The sequence below is a fragment of the Martes martes genome, assembly GCF_963455335.1.
Source record: "Martes martes genome assembly, chromosome: 16".
NCBI classification, from domain to species: domain Eukaryota; kingdom Metazoa; phylum Chordata; class Mammalia; order Carnivora; family Mustelidae; genus Martes; species Martes martes.
The window spans coordinates 29,985,926-30,008,402 of record NC_137904.1 but is presented as its reverse complement, the minus strand read 5'-3'; the positions used below and the strand labels follow the sequence as shown (position 1 = coordinate 30,008,402).

The 22,477-nt window shown below is 39.4% G+C and overlaps 1 protein-coding gene across 6 annotated transcripts in view; it reads right to left on the bottom strand.

The window, feature by feature from the left end:
• Positions 1-22,477, bottom strand: part of BCAS3 (BCAS3 microtubule associated cell migration factor) — a 581,171-nt gene that overhangs the window by 546,083 nt on the left and 12,611 nt on the right. For all 6 annotated transcript variants that reach the window (XM_080825313.1, XM_080825315.1, XM_080825314.1 and 3 more), the window contains exon 5: positions 6,717-6,823. In XM_080825313.1, coding sequence (XP_080681439.1) covers positions 6,717-6,823 — 107 coding nt within the window. The remainder of the gene's footprint in view (positions 1-6,716; positions 6,824-22,477) is intronic.

Genomic DNA, 22,477 nt, shown 5'->3' with positions numbered 1-22,477 from the left:
AGATAGACAACACCAAATGTTGATGAGGTTATGGAACAACGTGTACACTGCTAGGGGAAATGTAAGATGGTACAACTACTTTGGAAAAAGGTTTGGATGTCTGTTATAAAACTGACCACATTCCTACCCTATGAAGTTGCAATTCCACTTGTAGGTCCTTACCTAAGAGAAATGAACACACCACTTTACAAAAAGACTTACAGAAGATCTTCACAGCAGCTTTTGTCAGAAAAGGCAAAAGCTGTAAAGAGTCCAGCTATCCATCATTAAGAGAAGGGATAAACTATGGTATGTTCATACACCAGAGTATTATTCAGCAATAAAAAGGAATAATATGGGTGAATCTCACAAACACACTGAGTAAAGAAAGCCTTACACACACACACAAATGCATACAGTATAATAATAGCACAGGAAGTTCTAAAACAGGCAACACGAATCAATAGTGGGGGGAAGAGGGGCACCTGGGTGGCTCAGTGGGTTAAAGCCTCTGCCTTCGGCTCAGGTCATGATCCCAGGGTCCTGGGATCGAGCCCTGTATCCAGCTCTCTGCTCAGCAGGGAGCCTGCTTCCCTTGTTCTCTCTCTCTGCCTGCCTCTCTGCCTACTTGTGATCTCTGTCAAATAAATAAATAAAATCTTAAAAAAAAAAAAAAAAACAGTGAGGGGAAGACATGAGAACAGTGGTTGCCTCTGCACGGGATAGAAAAAAATTTAATTGGGAATAGGCAATGAGGGAAATTTCTTCAGTGATAAGCACGTTCTACATCTTGACAAAGATTTGGGTTACTTAGGTGTATATATTTGTCAAAGCTTAGGAAATGGACATAATACAGATGTGGTGAAAAGAAGGGCCACATGTACCCCAATGTTCATAGCAGCAATGTCCACAATAGCCAAACTGTGGAAGGAGCCGAGATGCCCTTCAACAGACGAATGGATAAAGAAGTTGTGGTCCATATATACAATGGAATATTACTCAGCCGTCAGAAAGGATGAATACCCAACTTTTGTATCAACATGGATGGGACTGGAGGAGATTATGCTGAGTGAAATAAGTTAAGTAGAGAAAGTCAATTATCATATGGTTTCACTTACTTGTGAACCATAAGGAATAGAGCGGAGGACATTAGGAGAAGGAAAGAAAAAGTGAACTGGGGCAAACCAGAGGGGGAGATGAACCATGAGAGACTGTGGACTCTGAGAATCAATCTGAGGGTTTTAGAGGGGAAGAGAGTGGGGGTATTGGTGAGTCTGGTGGTGGGTATTAAGGAGGGGATATATTGCATGGAGCACTGGGTCCTGTACATAAACAATGAATCTTGGAACACTGCATCCAAAACTAATGATGTATTTTATGGTGACTAACACAACACAATAAAAAAATTGGTGGGGGGGGGGGAAGGAAGTGGACATATTATGATTTTGGCATCTAACTGTGTATGTACTTTAACAAAAATTAATCAAATACTGAATTCTAGTTAATGCATGCAAAAGTGGCTGGGGGCAAGTCTACTGATGTTTGCAATTTACTTCAAAATGTGTTGAATGAGGGGCATCTGGGTGGCTCAGTTGGTTAAGCAACTGCCTTCAGCTCAGGTCATGATCCTGGAGTCCCAGGATCAAGTCCTGCATCGGGCTCCCTGCTCAATGGGGAGTCTGCTTCTCCCGTTACCCGCTCCCTTCTCATGCTCTCTCACTCTCAAATAAATAAATGAAACCTTTTTAAAAATACATGTTAAGAGACGCCTGGGTGGCTCAGTTGGTTGAGCAGCTGCCTTCAGCTCAGGTCACGATCCCAGCATCCTGGGATCAGGTCCCGCATCCGGCTCCTTGCTCAACAGGGAGCCTGCTTCTCCCTCTGCCTACGCCTGCCACTCTGCCTGTACTCCCGTTCTCTCTCTCTCTCTCTCTCTGACAAATAAATAAATAAAATCTTTAAAAAAAAAATGTTAAATAAATGTTAAAATGTGTTGAATGAGATGGATGTGAAATAAAGGAAGTACCGTAAAATTTAACGCTTCGATCTAGGTGGTGAATATATTTGTTTTCACTGCAAAATTGTTTCAACTTTGCTCTGTATTTACAATTTTTGAAATCCATGGTTGACCAAGCTCTAGTCCACCACCACCTCTCAGACTTCCTCCCCCAGCATTCATCATCTTGCCCGCACACCTCCAGCTGAATGGTCTTCTTGCTCTTCTTGAATATAGAGGAAACATAATCCTCGCACGGAGTACTAGCTTTGAATGCTCCTCCATCAAATACCCAGAAGGATCACTCCTCCACACTTCTGCTCAAAAGATCTTTGAGAGAGGCCTTCCCAGACCACCCTGTATGACACAACAACCCACCGCAACATCCACCACCCCACCCTAACACTCATCACCAGCTAGCATGCTACATGCTTGCTTCTTATCATCCTCCCCACCTACCTAGAATGGAAAGTCCGCAAGAAAAATGATTTTGTTCTGCTCGTTGTTGTTTTCCCAGCACCTTGAACAGGGTCTGGCTTGTAAAAGACAATCAATAAATCTTCACTGAGTGAATGAATTAATAAATAAATGGGGTAAATATAAGTGGCGTGGCTTTACAAGAATGCAATCTGGCAAATCTGTCAAGAGCCTTGGTGTATCTACTTTTATCGATCCCTCCAAACTACATGATCATAAAAATATTTATCTCAATATTCTTAAGAAAAAAAAACTTAAGAAATCTAAATCAATGTCCAACCATAGAGGAAAGAACGTTTCCACCTCAGAGCCACTGACTTTAATGTATGCTGTTCTAAGCTTACCCTCGCTAAATCTTAATTTCTAGGCCACTTCCTTATTATTATGATCTCTTATTCTTTTCTTCATATTACAACGTAAGTTGCATATTAATTTTATTTAAATCCATCTTTCCTACTAGCTCCATTAGACCAAATACCATGTCTGTTTTGCTCAAAATACATATTTTATCCCAGATCTGTGCTGAATAAATGAATGACCTATTTTTTCCTTTTTTTTTTTTTTTTTTTAAGCAGGCTCGATGACCAGCATGGAGCCCAGCATAGGGCTTGAACTCACAACTCTGAGATCAAGACCTGAGATGAGATCAAGAGTTTGATGCTTAACCAACTGGCCACCCAAGAGCCCCAATAATGAACACCTTTTAAGTCCTCATAGTTCATGGCACCAAGTTGGTCTATGTATAACACTGGGAGAAAAAAATAAAATCAAGAATGTAAGTAGGACATATTAAGATGACTACAATAAAAACTGAGATAACAGCTCATAGAATTCAAGGAACTGTGAAGGAAGAGTACAGAACAGCTTATTTTTTCATATGAATCACACAAAACTATTCGATTTTTAATCCACATACAATCTTGATTTTTTTTTAAAGTTAAGGATTTTAAGCAAGAGAACCTATATTTATATGACCAAAAAGAGGCAATGAGATTGTTAGGCATGAGTGGGAAAAGGGCCTGTTTATCCAGAACATCAACAAATAATCACACTTTCTTATGTGACATCAGATGTGTTGAGAGAAGGGACCTGACAGCTTGGGAAAGCGGGGAAGGCTGGTGTTTCCCTCCAGCCACCCCATATACAGAGTGGTGGGAATTGGGCAGTACAGCAACTACTTCTGGGCAGTTCTGATCCTAAGTGAACTCCGCTTAACTGTATGTCGAGACACCATTTTGGCCTTGTTCAAATTTGTGCAATTCATAAACAAACAATTTTTTTAAAAGGTGTAACCAGGATCTGTTTACTTTCTTAATCTGAGACTCACGGGTTATATAAAATCAAGAGGAGGGAACCCTATTTCACAAACTTGAAGCAAAAAAATCGAGCTATGGCTTGGACAGGGATTGACTTCCTGCCCACTCACACGTACTCAAAAGCAAATATGATTTATGGTCTGCAAAGATTCCCTAAGAGTCAGGATTATTTCTGGGTTGACCAACATAAGCTCCCCACTGTCTAGCACATGGTAACACTTAAATGATTACTGAATAACTGACGAGTGATAAACAAGTTTTGGAAGGGTTTAGTTAGTAATGGGTTACAGTCACAGTACTCTATAAAAGATGAAGAGTTGAAAGTACATCATAAGCTTGTATAATGAAAACTAAAACTGAACTGCCAAAGTACTCACATGGCATATCTTTTGCTATCACATTTGGGGAATAATGAAGTACAGCTCTAAGATCAGAGGCTTTGAACCTGAAGTCAGATAGAACTGGGTTTGAATTCCAATTCCAACTCTTACAAGCGGTATGACATTACCACCTCTGAAACAGGGTAACTTCTACCTCACAGTCTACGACAGATGAGATTCTGTGTCTGTAAAATGCTTTGAACATAGTAAGAGCACAATCAATGTAACAGAAGGAGCTCATTTTCCCAACCTCCTAATTCTTGAAACAGTCCTCACAGGACTATAATACTACAATAATAAACAACCAGCTACTGAATATTGCATGAAGAAAAGATTATTTGAGTCTCTCAAAATGCAATCTAGGCATAAGAATCACGTTAAAGAGGTAATTTAAATTACTCAGAAGACCTTTAAGTCACTCAGAGATAGACACAAGTTAACTTTAAAACTATTAAAAGTGATACCTCTAATTATAACCGGAACAAGTGGGTAGCCTGAGTACCACCAAAGGAATGTACTCAGTCCAGTCAACACCCCTAATCACACAGGCTCAACCTTCTTGTTAAAGCTCTAGCTTCCCCTCCGCCTTCAAGTCTGTCGACAGTGTAATGGATCACAATATTGTATCTATTAGTAAGAAAAAGTTATGTTTACAAAATCTCTTCCCCTGATCACAACCTAGAAGTTTTTCTCTTGGTAGGGAAAAAAAAGAAAAAAAAACAAAAACCACTGCCTAATTTTAAGTCCTCTGTCTATGCCATCAGTGTGATACTTAAATTACAAACAGCATTGCAGGGCCATGAAAAATGTCAACTACGCATCCCAAAAGGCAAAAGAAAGAGGACACTCATTTCACGACACACCAGCATACTATCTCTGCAAAATAAAGCCAATCTTTAAAAAGAAGAAATATAAAACCCCTAATCCTAAATAACTAATAGTATCATACATAATTACATGATTAGATGGAAGACCAAAGTTCATCAGCAGTGACTTATCGAAGACAAAATAACTTTTTACTTAAATTATTAAAGAATTATGAAGTCCAATGTGATCATTACTTAATAATCCTTATGCCACTGAGGCCAAATTCTGTACTCAAGAACATCCTGAATTCCTTTAAATTTAACATAATATATTATGTTTTCCTATATACCTTTTAAGAAAGAATGATATTACCCAACAGAAGAGGTGGGAAAAACTCTAGCTGAAACACACACATACACAAGGGGGTTCGAACAATTTGGTGAGTGAATTTATTAAAGGTACAAATAGCCCTGAGCCTCCAACTGCAAAAGAACCACGGAACATAAGTCCACCGCCCCCCCCACCCCCTCCACTGGAGGGATCTGATATTTCGGCCAGGCCAGAATGTAAGTACAAGCCAAAGTATGCAATCTGTACTACAGTTCACTCAGCTGTGATCCTACCAAGCCTCCATCTCTTTTAGGACATTTTATTTTTGGTCTTCCCAAAGAGGAACATGTAGGATTTAAGAGGCAAACTGGGACCAACATTAGGCAATTTTAAACACTTAATCATAATTGAAATTTATCTTTCATAGATACACAGACATAAAATAACCTTTGTTCAAATTCCTGTACTACATCATTATGTCTGGTCACAGGAAAAAAGAGACACTCAAGCTTTTTCAATATAGGGAACAAATTATATAAATCAAGGAAAATCCAAATAATGGAATTATATGCAGCTTTTAAAATTCAGTGAAGAAGCTCTCTGAATACTGACATTATGAGTACAATACAGCAAGGTACAGACTAAGTTGTATAATGGTGCTCCCATCTGTTAGGGAGGGCAGGGAGGCAGAACCAAATTTATTTATGTTTTTATTTACATAAAACATAGCTATAAGGATACATAGCAAACAAGAAACCCAGGGTGCCTCAAGAGGAAATGGGAGACAAGGATGAGAGGGAGTTTTTGTTTGTTTGTTTAAGATTTTATTTATTTATTTGACAGAGAGATCACAAGTAGGCAGAGAGGCAGGCAGAGAGATGGGGGAAGCAGGCTCACTGCTGAGCAGAGGGCCAAATGCAGGGCCTGATCCCAGGACCCTGGGATCATGACCTGAGCCGAAGGCAGAAGCTTAACCCACTGAGCCACCCAGGCGCCCCAAGAGGGAGTTTTTTAACCTTTCATAACCTCGAGAATTTTGTATGACATGACTGTTTTAGCTGATTCAAAACACTGCTTTTAATGACTGCTAATTTTAAAAAACAAAAGAAAAAGCCTTCTATAAGCTTGTTTACTCTTTTGGAAAAAGGGAGGGAAATAATAATAATACCCACTCAACAGAGTTACTAGGATGAAAAAATGAGATCTTGCATGTAAGGTGATTCCCACAATTCCTGGCCCGATGTCACAAATCATTTACAGCCCCTCTGTTCCCTCACTTGCCCCTTGTTCTTTGTGCCCTGTTACACACACAGCAGCCTCTCAGCAATGAAGTAAATGGATGAGACCTTACAGAAAGTATGGCCAGGGTTCACATCAGCGAGCATGCTGCCCAGTATTATATCTTAGGGATTCAACCTTCTCCAGACTTACCGGAATGCTCCAGACCTGCATTCCATCACTGTAGCCGATCATAATCAGCAGAGGTGGCTCATTCCCAGTGCTGTGTATTTCATGAAATTCCAGGTTTCTTGATGTATCTGCATGAGAATTAAGCCACAAAGAAGCAAATCAAAAAGAAAACAGCTACACTTCTTTAATATTATTAGTCTAACAATTGTTTATATTGTTTTTCAGTAAAAATTAAGTATTTGGAAGACATCATTTGTAAGAAAGTGAACAGGAAGCTGAAATTATAAAACCAGTAGTTGGGTTTTTTTTAACAGTACCTATAATTACCTCCACAAGTAAGAATTTTTTTTTTTTTTTTAATTCTCACTAGAGGGGCACCAGGGTGGCTCAGTTGGTTGGACGTCTGCCTTTGGCTCAGGTTATGATCTCTAGGTCCTGGAATCCAGCCCCATGTTGGGCTCCCAGCTCAGTGGGGAGTCTGCTTCTCTCTCTCCCCCTCCCTCTCCCTTTCCCCCTGCTTGTGCTCTCTCTGTTTCTCTCTCTCTCTCTCTCAAATGAATAAATAAAATCTTTTTAAAAGAAAAAAAAAAAGAGTGACTCCTTTTAAAAAAAAAAATTCTCACTAGAGAACTTGGGAATATTAATACCAGGAACAAAACCAGAATCTATAAATGATACATGAAAAAAAAATTTTTACAAAAATTAATTAAATATAAATATGAAGTATAACCTATCAGATTTTCTAATATTTATATACTTAACAGTGGAAGACAAGTTATGTTCCTTCATATTTAAGAATTTAATTCTGATATACCTGAACATCGGGCATATGGTCCACTACAAGAGAATTATAGGTACTTGTCTAATCACTTCCAATTCAAATCAGTGAATATTAAGTATCCGTTATATAGTCAGTATTATGAAAGATATCCTTCCTGAACAAAATTATTGCACCTCACAAAACACGAATTCAAGCATTCTAGTCTCAAATCATGACCTTATCCTCTAGCAAGTTTTCTCAACCACTTCCAATATGATCCATTCTCTGACTTCATTAGGCCTTCCGGTCCACCAACAACCCTGCCTTCTCCCTATTTTTTGGACCACCTTATGTTGACTCTCCTTCCATCTTATGGTCTTTGATCAATCATCTCAGTAACTTCTGCCAATAATCTACAGTCTGATCTCTCTTTATGGGATCTTTGAATGGCACCCATCTCACAAAATATCAATCCCAGACAAACCCAAGTACCCACTATCTTTGTACACTCTACAGCAATCAAGTATGCTACAGGAATATCACACAATTAGACAGAATTTGGTATCACTAAAATAAATTTATCTCTACAAACCTCACTGGACCCTCAAAACAGCACAGCACATTTATTCTTTTTTCTGGAACTTCACCTATAATTTCTTCAATGACTTTTTTAAGCTTTCTCCAAGCCCTGACTCCACCCAGTCTCTCCTTACTGAGCAGACAGTCTGTCACAGACAGCACAGAGAAACCAGAAATCTGTTGCTGAAGACCCGAGTGCATTGGTACCACTCTGTTCTCATTCCATGCCATTACAAATAGTTGTCTTTCCTTCTCTCTAGAGTAAATTTCTGCATCTGTGCTTTGGATCCCATCCTCCCCAACCGTCTCAGGAGCCTTTTTCTAATCATTTCTTTCCTGTATCTTTAATACTTCCCATGCTACTAGATATTTTCAATGAGCACTTGAATATGCTGAAGTGTCTCCTACCTTTTAAAAAAATTTCAAGTAAATCAGTGCCAGGGAAATTTAGATGTAAATAACAAAGGTAAAATTACATGAGTGGATAATGTAGGAGGACACTTTCATCATCATGGCATAGGGAAAGACTTCTCAATAGGACACCAAAAAACTCTTTGCATAAAAGATTGGCAAATTCTACTACATGATCTCTTACATTAAAATGGAGAAGTCCTGCTAATCATCAGCCACCCTTACCAGAAAAGTGAAAAGGCAAGCCACAGCAGGGGAGAAGAGACTTAGAACAAGTATAACCCCACAAGGACTCATCTTGTATATGTAACAGTTAAAAATCAGTATGAAAAAGATAAGTCACTAGAAAAACAGGCTGGAGACATGAAAAAACACTTCAAAAAGAAGACATTCAAATAAATCCACCATCAATAAGCATGAAAAGTGGTTCAATCTCATTTGTAATTAAGGAAGTGCTGATTAAAACCACAATGACAAAACCAAGTGTTGGTGGGATGTGGAATAAAGTACTGCTTATTTACTGCTAAGGAATGTAAATCAGTACAACCAGTTGGGAAAACAGTTTGACAACATATGCCCACATTGAAGATACAATGCCCTTTGACCAAGTAGCTCTAATCTGGGTATTTACCCATTAGAAAAAAGAGCGTATATACGCCAAGAGACAAGCACAAGAATATTCACAGCAGCATTATTTGTGAGTTTTTTTTAAGATTTTATTTTTTTAAGTATTCCCTACACCCAACATGGGGCTCAAACTCACAACCCCAAGATCAAGAGTCACTAGCCAGGCTCGGTTAGCAGCATTACTTGATAAGAGCCAAAAGTTGGAATCAATCCAAATGTCCATCAAAAGGAAAGTGGACAGCAGTATACTGAAACAATAGAACACTATTCACCACAGAAAATGAATGAACCACTGTCATACATAACAGGCATGAACCTCACAGACAAAATGAGCAAGAGAGCCAGACACAAGAAAACTAGATAGCAAATAATTCTATTGATATAAAATGCAAAACCATGAAGCAATTAGGTAACAATATTCTATCTCTTACCCTAGGTGATGGTTACACAGGTGCTGGATTTGTAAAACTTCATTCACTGATCTACCCTTTTGTATTATTTACCATGATATATTTGCACAATAAATAAGGCTTTAAAAAAATCATAAATTGAAACAATAAAACCCTCTCCCTTTATTTGACTTCATTACTGTCCTCTCCTTCTAGAAGATGTACTCCTTGATTAAGTTGTAATTATCATCTATACTTCATCTCTCATTCACCCCAAATCCAGTTCAAAATGGTTTCTGCCCCCAACACTCCTCCCAAGTGACTTCTGCTGTGGTCACCAGTAATCTCCAAGTTGTTGAATGCAATGTATATTTTTTAAGCCCATCTTGTTAGACTATTAAGCAGCTATAACCAACACTCACCATCTTCTCTTTAAAATATTTTCCTTTGGTTTTCCAGGTATAACCTTCTCCTGGTTTTCCTCTTATCACTCTTATCATTCTATGACCACTCCTTCCCCTGGCTCATTCCTTTCCACCTACTCTTTAAATACTGGAGTTGTTCAAAGCTAACTAACTCCTAAACACTGTTCATGCAGTATAACCTCCGAAGTGGTCTCATTCCATCCACTGCTTCTCTTAGTATCTGCTAGTGACTTCCTCAACATGGGTTTTGGATGTCTCAGTAGAAGACCAAATTCCACTCAAAAATCTTGATTTCCGGGGCACCTTGGTGGCTCAGCGGGTTGGGCCTCTGCCTTCAGCTCAGGTCATGATCTCAGGGTCCTGGGATCGAGTCCCGCATCAGGCTCTCTGCTCCGCAGGGAGACTGCTTCCTCCTCTCTCTCTCTCTCTCTCTCTCTCTCTCTGCCTGCCTCTCTGCCTACTTGTGATCTCTGTCAAATAAATAAATAAAATCTTAAAAAAAAAATCATGATTTCCTCCACAAACCTGATCTTCCTCCAGGGTTCTCTATTTTGGTAAATAGCATGACTATCCAGCCAGTTAGCAAAGTCGGGAATCACCTTCTTCCTTTCCTCTAACAATAAATCTATCAGCAATCTATCACCTGTGTCTTCCTAAACAGCTCTCTGCTTACACCACCACTACCCTGTCCATTAAAACGTAAACTCCAAAACATAAAATGGCTTCCTACATCCATTGTTACCCACAAACTCCATACAAAAGAGTACTTTTTTACAAAATATAAATAATGACATATCTCCTCACCTCCATCCTCTATATTAGTGACTTCCTGTTGCCCAAATATAAAGATCAAAATGCTCAACATAGCTTATAATCAGTAATTTTTAATACTGATTTTCATTTGACAGGAATTCACTGGTACAAAGTTAACAGCACATGATTCTATCTCCAGGAAAATTCAGAATTATAAACTTATTTTCTAAAGGCGTAATTCTCTTTATACCTAACATTTACATGGTCTTTATAGTTTTCAATGTGCTGTGATATATAGATCAGCTAATCCGACAACAATCCTGTTTTATGTGCAGAGCAGGAGCCAATTTCATTTTATCATTGACAAGAACAAGTTAGGTATAATATACTCAAAGCTGAAAAGAAATCTCAGGATTCTTGACACTCAATCCAGTCATCTTTCTACTACAGCTACCATCTTGATCACAAGTTGTTACTTTTAGAAGGGCTCAATGCCACATACAAAACCCTGAGGTCATTATATGAACAAAATCTCCTTTCTCTTATTTTAGATTCTGCCCAGTAACTTGTACTATTTTTCATTCTCTAGATGGTGGTACAGCAGACTTTACCACTCTGGAATGGAACTCCTAATTTTGTAAAAATTGAGGTTATTCTTCAAAACTGTTACAGCTTTAAGTGATCCTTATTCTTTGACTTTTCTTTATATCCTCTATTATACCATCACCGGTTATTCTAACCATAACTGTTCTTTATCTTTTTTACTGGTTTCTTTATCCTTATTTGCCCCCAAAATATGGACTTTACAGTCTTTCCTATAGAGACATGTAGCATTCTTCTGTGGTTTTAGTCAACTACAACATTCTCCTTTCATTCACCCATCCTCCGAAACCTTGACCACTCAGTATACTCTCCCTCCTTAGAAAAATGTTTGCAACTGGGGAACAGAGGCCCACTGGGTGTTCTGCTCATCTAAAAAACCAAGGTATAAAGTGAAATTAGATCTTTCTCCCAAACCAGCTGCTTCTGTATTCCATGTGTGTATTAATAGCAGCAGTGTACTGCCAATACTCAGTCCAAAAACTGGGAAGTCATTTTTAGTAGATGCTAATAGGTGAATGAGGATTAAGGCAGGAAAGAAGGTTCAACCAGAAGGTCCCCCGTACAAAGATCCTAAGGCATGAAAAGTTCTGTGCCATTAATAACCTGAAAGCCAAGCAGGGCTAAAGCATAGCTTTTGAGGGAACATAGTTAGATGGGAAAAGGAGTAAGAAACTGAACCATTTCTGAGACATATGAGTGAAATGTCTAGCTGACATGTGGAGCACGCCAGAGCTGCTTGCAGCAACTATTGCCTTTGTATGCCCCACACACTTTTTACTCTATGCCACCCCCTTTTCTGATAACTGATATTACTCCCCACTGAGCAAAGGAACAGGCACATAACCAGCTGAGCCAATTCTAGTATTACATCCTTGGCCACTGGAACTATTCCAGTAACTGGAAGGTAATCTTTCTGGACACCCAATGAGTACATTTTCCTCTTTGATCATGTAGTACAATCATAAAGGTATAATCAGGGAGCTTTAACCAATCATGGCTCCAACCTCATTAGAGGAGTCAAAGAAGAGAAGCAAGCATTCAGAAAGAAGTAGTGACAAGAAGTGAATGACTAGAAGTTTCAGGCCACTGTCCTCTCCAGCTATATGATGTGAGCAGGTTAACAAAAAAAAAAAAATTCCTTGGAGCGCCTGGATGGCTCAGTGGTTAAAGCCTCTGCCTTCAGCTCAGGTCATGATCTCAGAGTCCTGGGATCGAGCCCTGCATCAGGCTCTCTGCTCAGTGGGGAGCCTGCTCCCTCTGTCTCTCTCTGCCTGTCTCTCTGCTTACTTGTGATCTCTATCAAATAAATAATTAAAATCTTTTTAGGAAAAAAACAAACAATTCCCATATGGAAAACAGTATGGAATTTCCTCAAAAATAAATTAAAGACAGAATTAACACATGAGGGGTGCCTGGGTGGCTCAGAGGGTTAAAGCCTCTGCCTTCGGCTCAGGTCATGATCCCAGGATCCTGGGATCGAGCCCCACATCAGGCTCTCTGCTCAACAGAGAACCTGCTTCCCCCTCTCTCTCTGCCTACCTCGCTGCCTATTTGTGATCTCTGTCTGTCAAATAAATAAATAAAATCTTCAAAAAAAAAAAAAATTAACACATGAGACAATAATTCCACTTATGGATATATTCTCGGAAAAAATCAAAAACAGAAACTCAAAGAGATATTTATACAATAATATTAATAGCAGCATTATTCACAAAGCCAAAAGGTGGAAGCAACCCAAATGACAATCAACGAACAAATAAATAAAATGTGATATACACATACAATGGAATATTATATAGCCTTGAAAGGAAAATTCCAACACATGCTACACATGGATGAACCCTGATATGCTAAATGAAATAAGCCAGTCACATAAAGATAATTGCTATATGATACCACTTATGAAGTACCTTGAGTAATCAAATTCATAGAGCCAGAAAGTAGAATGGTGGGTACCAAGGGCCAGTGGGAAGGAGAGAATGTGGAACTACTGTATAATGGTTACAGAGTTTCACATATTTCAGTTTTACAAGATGAAAAGTTCCAGACATTATTTGCATAGCAATGTGAATGTACTTAACACTACCTAACTATACACTTAAAAATGGCTAAAAAGGCGAATTTTATGTTATGTTATTTTACCACAATAAAATTTTTTTTATTTTCTTAAACCAACCACTTGCAACTAAAAAAAAAGCCTGTTGAATATAAAAATAAATACCTAAGTATAGTGAGTACTACACTATAGCATAGTATATATAGTATACAATTTAAAATATGTAACATAGTACTATACTAATATTTTTATATTAGAATTGACTGAGTCAGGATGGGCCGGGGAGGGGGGTTTGGTAGGAATTTTCCCCTCACAGTCTAGAAGGTTGGCAGTTCTTGTTATAAGGTAGCAAACCAGCTAGTTAACGTGATGTGTTCTGGGACTCAAATTACACGCTCACCTTTAAGGAATCTGACAGAAACATCAGGGTGTTAAACTGCTTTGGCTACTCCTTACACCTTTTTCAGTATAGAGCCTCAAGAGAAACAACTTTAGGTATAAGTCAGACTGCCTGGAAGCAGAAAGAGAACAGTGACAATGACATGAAGGAACTTCATACCACTCACGAATGAGTTCCAAAAACAGGACTCTCCACCTAACACCAAGCCAAAGTCAGCACAAAGATTAAGAATGGAGATACCTAAGAGAGCCCAGGATTGGAGAAGCCCAATAAGACAGTTCCCTTAGAATTATCTCCTGTTAGTCATTGCCTAGTCAACCCCCAACCACGATAAGCCATAATCAAATGGGTTGCAGCCTGGAGGCAAGGGGCCAACTGGTATCACTCTATCATTCCAAGCAAAAAAAGCAGAGCTCCCAGGTCTGTTGGAAAGAATAGAAAGCAATCACCAGAGCAGAGTTTTCAATTAAAACACTGCAACTTTTAAATTAATTAATAGCTAATAGAGTTTCATTAAAAATATAAAATAACTTAAATCTACAGACAGCTAATAAACTTCTAAGATTGTTCTGCCAGAAAAAGTCCAGATCCGGCAAAGAGAAGCCTAAATACCTAATACCATCTCCAGGTACCCACAGCTGCTCTCTGAAGAATTCTGCAAGCTGCTAAATTAGCCTGGCTGGGACCAGAAGAATCCCCTCCGCTAGCTCCCCTAGGGTATCATGAAAGACAAAAGGCGGTGAAGAAGGAATTGCACCCCAGGTGTACCAGGCACCAGGGAAGGGCAGACTGGCTGATCAAGAAAGTCCAATGCAAGGGAAAACTTTGCCCTTATTGGCTTTCTTCAAATGAGACGCTGGAGGAGCCAATCAATCCTACTTTTCTTCTTTTCCACAGTCAAATTTTCTTTCGATTGTAAACAGCTCAGGTTTTCTGCAAAAAGAACCTTAAAAAAAAAAGCTTGAAGAAAGAACACAAATAGGGATGTCTGGGTGGTGCAGTTGGTTAAGCATCTGACTATCGGTTTCAGCTCAAATCATGATCTTAGGGTCATGAGATCAAGCCCTGCGTCAGTCTCTGAACTAAGCACAGAATCTGCTTGAGGTTCTCTCTCTCCCTCCCCTTTCCTCACCCCTGCTCATGCTCAATCAATATCTCTCTCTCGCTCAGATGAAAGAAAGAAGGAAAAGAAAAGAAAAAGAAAAGAGAAAAGAAAAGGAAGAGGAAAGAAAAGAAGGGAGGAAAGGAGGGAGGGAAGTAGGGAGGAGAAGGAGAAGGGAAGGAAAGGAAAGGACACATATAGACAAATTCAAGAAATGCTGTAAGAGACTGAGGAAGTAAGGGGAATCAAGTACCTTGTAATCTCTACTATTGTCTTAAAACCTAAAAAGTGTACACACATACTCCTAGGGTCAGAGATAATAAAAAGTACATCCATTAAAAACCTGGACCAAAATTTCAGACCATATCAATATGATACAGAAAGGAGAGACCAAAGGACATGTGAGTGTGCTAAAGTAAGTGAGGAAAATTTATACATTTAAAAGCTTAATAAGTCAACTGGGATATGGGATACTACATTTAAAACCACTATAGGGCGCCTGGGTGGCTCAGTCATTAAGCGTCTGCTTTCGGCTCAGGTCATGATCTCAGGGTCCTGGGGTTGAGGCCCACATCGGGTTCCCGGCTCGGCAGGAAGCCTGCTTCTCCCTCTCCCACTCCCCGTGCTTGTGTTCCTTCTCTAGCAGCCTCTCTCCCTGTCAATTACATAAATAAAATCTTTGAGGAAATAAAATAAAATAAAACAACCACTATAAGTTCAATAGCACACACAGACTAAAATAATTTTCAAGCAGGATCGATCTACATTTCCAGATGCCTTTTACTTCAGTAAAGCAAAGGCTTTATGGAATATTATGCCAACAAATCTTACTGTTAAAAAAATAACAACAACAAACAGAAAATCATGCTTAAGATTATTTTGATGAAATTTTCTAAATGTTAGTTTTGTAATATTAAAATAATTTTCTTTTTTGCTGTTTATATGAACCTATGACCTTAAAAATTATTTTTAACATTTTGCATATGTTGTAAAACAAGCTTTTGTTACTATCTGCACTAGTATTTCCAAGACCATGACCACATTTACTCTGTTATTAAATCAAGAAAGTTCTTTAAGAGGGCACCCAGCTGGCTCAGTCAGTGGACCATACAACTCTTGATCTCAACTCTTGTGGATTTAAGCCCCAAATTGGTTGTAGAGATTACTTTACAATAAAATATTTTTTAAAAAAGTTCTCTAATACTTTCTGACTGCACAAAGCTAAAAATATACTTCCAGAAAAGAAAGAAGAGTCTGAATTCAAGAGGAAAAGATGCTAGAAAACAAAAGATGAATAGTTACCTAGTTATTATTAAGGAGGGAATAGGAGAGGAGGAGGACCCTACACTTGCCTCGTCCCTTGAACACAGCTAGATAAATATCAAATCATTCTGAACACCCAGGAAATCGATCTGAGAGCTGAGAGAACAAAGTGCACAACTAGAGGGAGAAAAAAGGCCACATCGTGGAAGGTGGGAGATGCAGAGATGTCATTTGGGGGAGAAAAGAATCCTGGTGCTGCAGAGAGCGGGGGGGGCAAGGGAGAGAGAGAGAGACAGAGGGAGAGAGAGAAACAGGGAGAGAGAAAGAGAACAGAGCTCAGGACATTGCACAAGAAAACACTTCCCCACTGAGGCGAAACAGGAGGGGCTGATTATTTCGAGTTTTTACAAGCAGTGGAGCTCAAAGTCTTAAGTTTTAGAAGACTGCACCATCTCCAGGTGGAGCCTGGAGGGCACAAAGGTGCACCTGTGGAGAAGGAAGGCAGAAGCCCAGGAGCAGACAGCATGGTCTGAGGATTCCCTGGGTCACACTGGGAGAAACAGTTCCCCTTCTTGGAGTGTATCTGGGAGAGGTGGCACCTCCTTGTGGGGACAAAAGAGCCAATGAGTGCCACTAAGCTGCCAGTTCATTAGCATAGGAGGAGCAGAAACAGCTGCTGAGGGCAGCTCACCTGGACGCCAGCTCTCAGTTATATTTTGCCATATACTCCAAGCCTCGGCACATTCGTGCTGTCCTTCTGGAACAAACCAGCACTACCCACAGTGTGGCAAGACCCTCACCCAGAGGAACAGCATGGGTCTGTGTAGCACCGATCCCTAAAATTTGGAGTTTTGAAACCCAGCCAATGGGCCGAGCTAAAACACAGGAGCACTGCAGCACCAAGTGAGCAGATGGCTGGGACACAGACAGGATGAAGACAGGGATCTGACAGAAGCTGGGGACACAAGAGGGGAGATTGTTCACACGTCTGTGAGGGCTTCCTGAATAGTAGCATGTGCGAACTCCCCTCTCCAAGGACAAGAGAGTCAGCTGATGCTGTTTTTATCCCTGTCCCTCAGCAGGGATAGACTTCAGTGAGTAGCGCAGCGCCCACAGCAGAGGCTTGAGTCACTTACACCAAGCCCTGACCCCTGCGCTCTGCAGGTGCTTCTTTACTAAAACAAGCGTGCCTGAGAATCAGAGCACCAGCAGGCTCCTCCCCCAGAAGACCAGCACAAACCCCCAAAACGCACCAAGTCTACTGACGATAGAGTACTACAAAGCTTCAGCTCTAGAGGAAATAGGATCTAGCCTCCTTTAACAAGCAGACTGAAACGCACTTAGTTAAAACTCACCATACAGTGAACAAGATCCAAACATTCCCAACTGCAGGCAAGGAGAAATTCTACATTGGACTGACAAGGGGGAAAGAGCAGCCAAACACAACAGCAGAGTAACCAGAAACACTTCCTGAAGCGCCAGGCCCTGGACAGTATCAGACCTCTTAATATGAGTAGGAAACGTAACAGGCTTTCCTAACACAAAGAAGAGAGAGCCCTAGACAAAATGCCAAGACAAAGAAATTCATTCCGAAAGAAAGAATAAGAGATCACAGCCAGGGATTTAATCAAAACAGATACAAGTAATATGTCTGAACCAGAATTTAAAACAGCAATCATAAGGATACTAGCTGGACTTGAGAAAAGCACAGAAGACGCCAGAGAGTCCTTCACCACAGAGATAAAAGACCTAAAAACTAGACAGGCCAAAATAAAAAATGCTATAACCAAGATACAAAACTGACTGGATGTAATGACCACAAGGATGGAAGAAGCAAAGGAACTAATAAGTGATACAGATGATATAATTATGAAAAACAATTAAGCTGAAAAGAAGAGAGAAAGAAAAATAGTGGATCACAAATTCAGACTTAGGGAACTCAGCAGCTCCCTAAAGCACAGTAACATTCATATCATAGGAGTCCCAGAAGAAGAGAGGGAAAAGGGGGTAGAAGGTTTATTTGTGAAAATTATCGCCAAAACCCTCCCTAATCTGGAGAAGGAAACAGACATCCAAATCCAGGAGGCACAGAGAACTCCCATCCAAATCAACAAAAGCAGGCCAACACCAAGACATCTCATAGTAAAATCTGCAAAAATAAAGAGATAAGGAAAGATTCCTGAAAGCAGCAAGGGAAAATAAATCCCTAACCTACAAGAGAAAACAAAGTTGGCAGATCTCTCCATGGAAGCTTGGCAGGCCAGAAGAGAGTGGCATGATATAGTCAACGTGCTGAATGGGAAAAATATACAGCCAGGAATACTTAATCTGGCAAGGCTGTCATTCAGAACAGAAGGAGAGATAAAGAGTTTTCCAGATAAACAAAAACTAAAGGAGTTCATGACTACTAAGCCAGCCCTACAAGAAATATCAAAGGAGACTCTTTAGTGGGAAAGGAAGGCCAAAAGCAACAAAGACGAGAAAGGAGCAAAGAAAATCTCCAGAAACACTGACTTTACACGTAATACAATGGCACCAAAATTCATATCTATCAATAATCACTGAAAAAAAAATAATCACTGAACGTAACTGGACTAAATGCTCCAATCAAAAGACACAGGCTATCAGAATGGATAAAAAAAATAAGACCCATCTATATGCTGCCTCCAAGGGATTCATTTTAGATTTAAAGACACCTGCAGACTGAAAGCAAGGCCGGGGAGGAGGGTGCAACTGGCAGGCTTGGTTGGTGAAACATGCAACTCCTGATCTGGGGGCTGTGATTTCAAGCCCCATGTTGGGTGAGAAGCTTACTTAAAAAAACAAAGTGAGGGGATGGAGAACTGGTTATCATGCTAATGGACATCAAAAGAAAGCCAGATTAGCGATATTTATATCAAACAAACTTTAAACCAGACTGTAACGAGAGATGAAGAAGGGTACTATACCATAATAAAGGGGTCTATCCAATAAGAAGAACTAACAACTGTAAATATTTGTGTCCCCAACTTGGGAGCACCCAAGTATATAAATCAATTAATAACAAACATAAAGAAACTCCTTGATAATAATACAATAATACTAGGGGAATTTAACACCCAAATTACAACAATGGACAAATCATCTAAGCAGAAAATCAACAAGGCAACAATGGCTTTGAATGACACACTGGACCAGATGGACTTAACAAATATATTCAGAACATTTCATTCTAAAACAACAGAATACACATTCTTTTCAAGTGCATTTGAAACATTCTCCAGAATAGAACACATAATGGGTCACAAATCAGGCCTCAACAAGTACAAAAAGACTGAGATCATACCATGCATATTTTCAGACCACAATACTATGAAACTTGAAGTCAACCACAAGTAAAAATGCGGAAAGACCATAAATACATGGAGGTTAAAGAACATCCTACTAAAGAATGAGCAGGTTAACCAGGAAATCAAAGAAGAAATAAAAAAAAAATATGTGGGAGCAAATGAAAATGAAAACATGACAGTCTAAAGCCTTTAGGATGCAGCAAAAGCAGTCATAAAAGGGAAGTACATAGCAATACAGGCCTGACTCAAGAAACAAGAAAAGTCTCAAATACACAACCTAACCTTACACCTAAAGGAGCTAGAAAAGGAACAGCCAATAAAGCCTACAGCCATTAAAAGAAGGGAAATAATACAGATTAGAACAGAAAAAAATGACATAGAAACAAACAAACAAATAAAAAAGCAGTACAACAGATCAATGAAACTAGGAGCTGATTCTTTCAAAGAATTAATAAAACAGATAAACCCCTACCCAGACTTACTAAAAAGAAGAGAGAAATAGGGTTCCTGGGTGGCTCAGTGGGTTAAGCCTCTGCCTTCGACTTAGGTCATGATCTCAGGATCCTGGGATCGAGTCCCACATCGGGCTCTCTGCTTGGCGGGGAGCCTGCTTCCTCCTCTCTCTCTCTCTGCCTGCCTCTCTACCTACTTGTGATCTCTCTCTCTCTGTCAAATAAATAAATAACTCTTTGGGCACCTGGGTGGCTCAGTGGGTTAAGCCTCTGCCTTCGGCTCAGGTCATGGTCTCAGGGTCCTGGGATCGAGTCCCGCATCGGGCTCTCTGCTCGGCGGAGAGCCTGCTTCCCCCTCTCTCTCTTTCTCTCTGCCTGCCTCTCGGCTTACTTGTGATCTCTCTCTGTCAAATAAACAAATAAAATCTTAAAAAAATAAAAAGAAAAAGAAATCTTTAAAAAAAATAAAAAGAAAAGAAAAGAGAAAGGACCCAAATAAATAAAATAATGAATGAAAGAAGAGTGATCACAGCCAACACCATAGAAATACAAATAATTATAAGAGGATATTATGAAAAATTATATGCCAAAAACTGGGCAATGTGGAAGAAATTGATAAATCCCTAGAAACATATAAACTACCAAAACTGAAATAGGAAGAAACAGAAAATTTGAATACAGCCATAACCAGTGAAGAAATTGAAATAATAACCAAAAATTTCCCAATAAACAAAAGTCGAGGGCCAGATGGATTCCCAGGGGAATTCTACCAAACATTTAAAGTGTTACTACCTATTCTTTTCAAACTACTCCAAAAAATAGAAATGGAAGGAAAACTTCCAAACTCTTTCTACGAGGCCAGCATTAACCTTGATCCCAAAACCAGACAAAGACCTCACCAAACAGGAGAATTACCAATATCCCTGATGGACATGGATGCCAAAATTCTCACCAAAGTACTAGCCAATAGGATCCAACAGTACATCAAAAGAATTATTTACCACAATCAAGTGGGATTTATTCCTGGGCTGCAAGGGCGGTTCAATATTTGCAAATCAACCAATGTGATACACCACATTCATAAAAGAAAGGATAAGAACCATATGATCCTCTCAATAGATGCAGAATAAGCATCTGACAAAATGAAGCATCGATTCTGGATAAAATCCATTCGCAACAAAGTAGGGATAGACAGAACATACCTCAACATCACAAAGGTTACATACAAGAGACCCAGAGTTAATATCATCCTCAATGGGGAAACACTGAGAGCTTTTCCTCTCTAATCAGGAATAAGACAGGGATGTTCACTCCCACAGCTGTTATTTATCATAATACTGGAACTCCTAGCCTCAGCAATCAGACAACAAAAAGAATTAAAAGACATCCAAAGCAGCAAGGAAAAAGTCAAACTTTCACTATTCACAGATGACATGATACCCTACATAGAAAACCCAAAAGACTCCACCAAAAAATTGCTGGAACTAGTACACAAATTCAGCAAAGTCAAAGGCTACAAAATCAATATACAGAAATCTGTTGCATTTCTTTTTTTTTTTTTAAGATTTTATTCATTTATTTGAGAGAGAGAGAGAGAGAGAGAATAAGCAGTGTGGAGGGGCAGAGGGAGAGAAAAAGGAAGAAGCAGATTCCCTGCTGAGCAGGAAGCCCAACTCAGAACTCAATCCCAGGACTCTGGGATCATGACCTGAGCTGAAAGCAGAGGCTTAACCAACTGAGTCACCGAGGTGCCCCTGTTGCATTTCTATACACCAATAATGAAGCAGCAGAAAGAGAAATTATGGAATCAATCCTATTTACAATTGCACCTAGGAATAAACCTAACCAAAGAGGTAAAAGATCTGTACTCTGAAAACTATAAAACAATTACGAAAGAAACTAAAGATGACACAAGGAAATGGAAAGACATTCATGCTCACGGATTAGAAGGACAAATATTGTTAAAAGTCTATACTACCCAAAGCAATCTACACATTCAAGGCAATCTCTATCATAATACCAACAGCATTTTTCAGAGTGCTAGAACAATCCTAAAATTGGTATGGAACCAGAAATGACCCCAAATAGCCAAAGCAATCTTGAAAAATGCTCAACATCACTTGGTATCAGGGAAATACAAATAAAAACTACAATGAGATACCACATCACACCTGTCAGAATGGCTAAAATTAACACAGGAAACAACAGATGTTGGTGAGGATGTGGAGTAAGGGGAACCCTCCTGCACTGTTGGTAGGAATGAAAGCTGGTGCAGCAACTCAGGAAAACAGTATGAAGTTACCTCAAAAAGTTAAAAATAGAACTACTCTACAACCCAGCAACAGCACTAGGTATTTACCCAAAAAATACAAAAATACTGATTTGAAAGGGCATTTGCACCATGATGTTTATAGCAGCAGTATCAACAATAGCCAAATTATGGAAAGAGCTCAAATGTCCATCAACTGATGAATGGATAAAGATTATGTGTACACATACGTGCGTACACACACACACACACACACAGAGGAATATTACTCAAGCATCAAAAATAAAATCTTGCCATTTGCAACAATGTGGACGGAGCTAGAGTGTATTACGCCAAGCGAAATAAATCAGTCAGAGAAAGACAA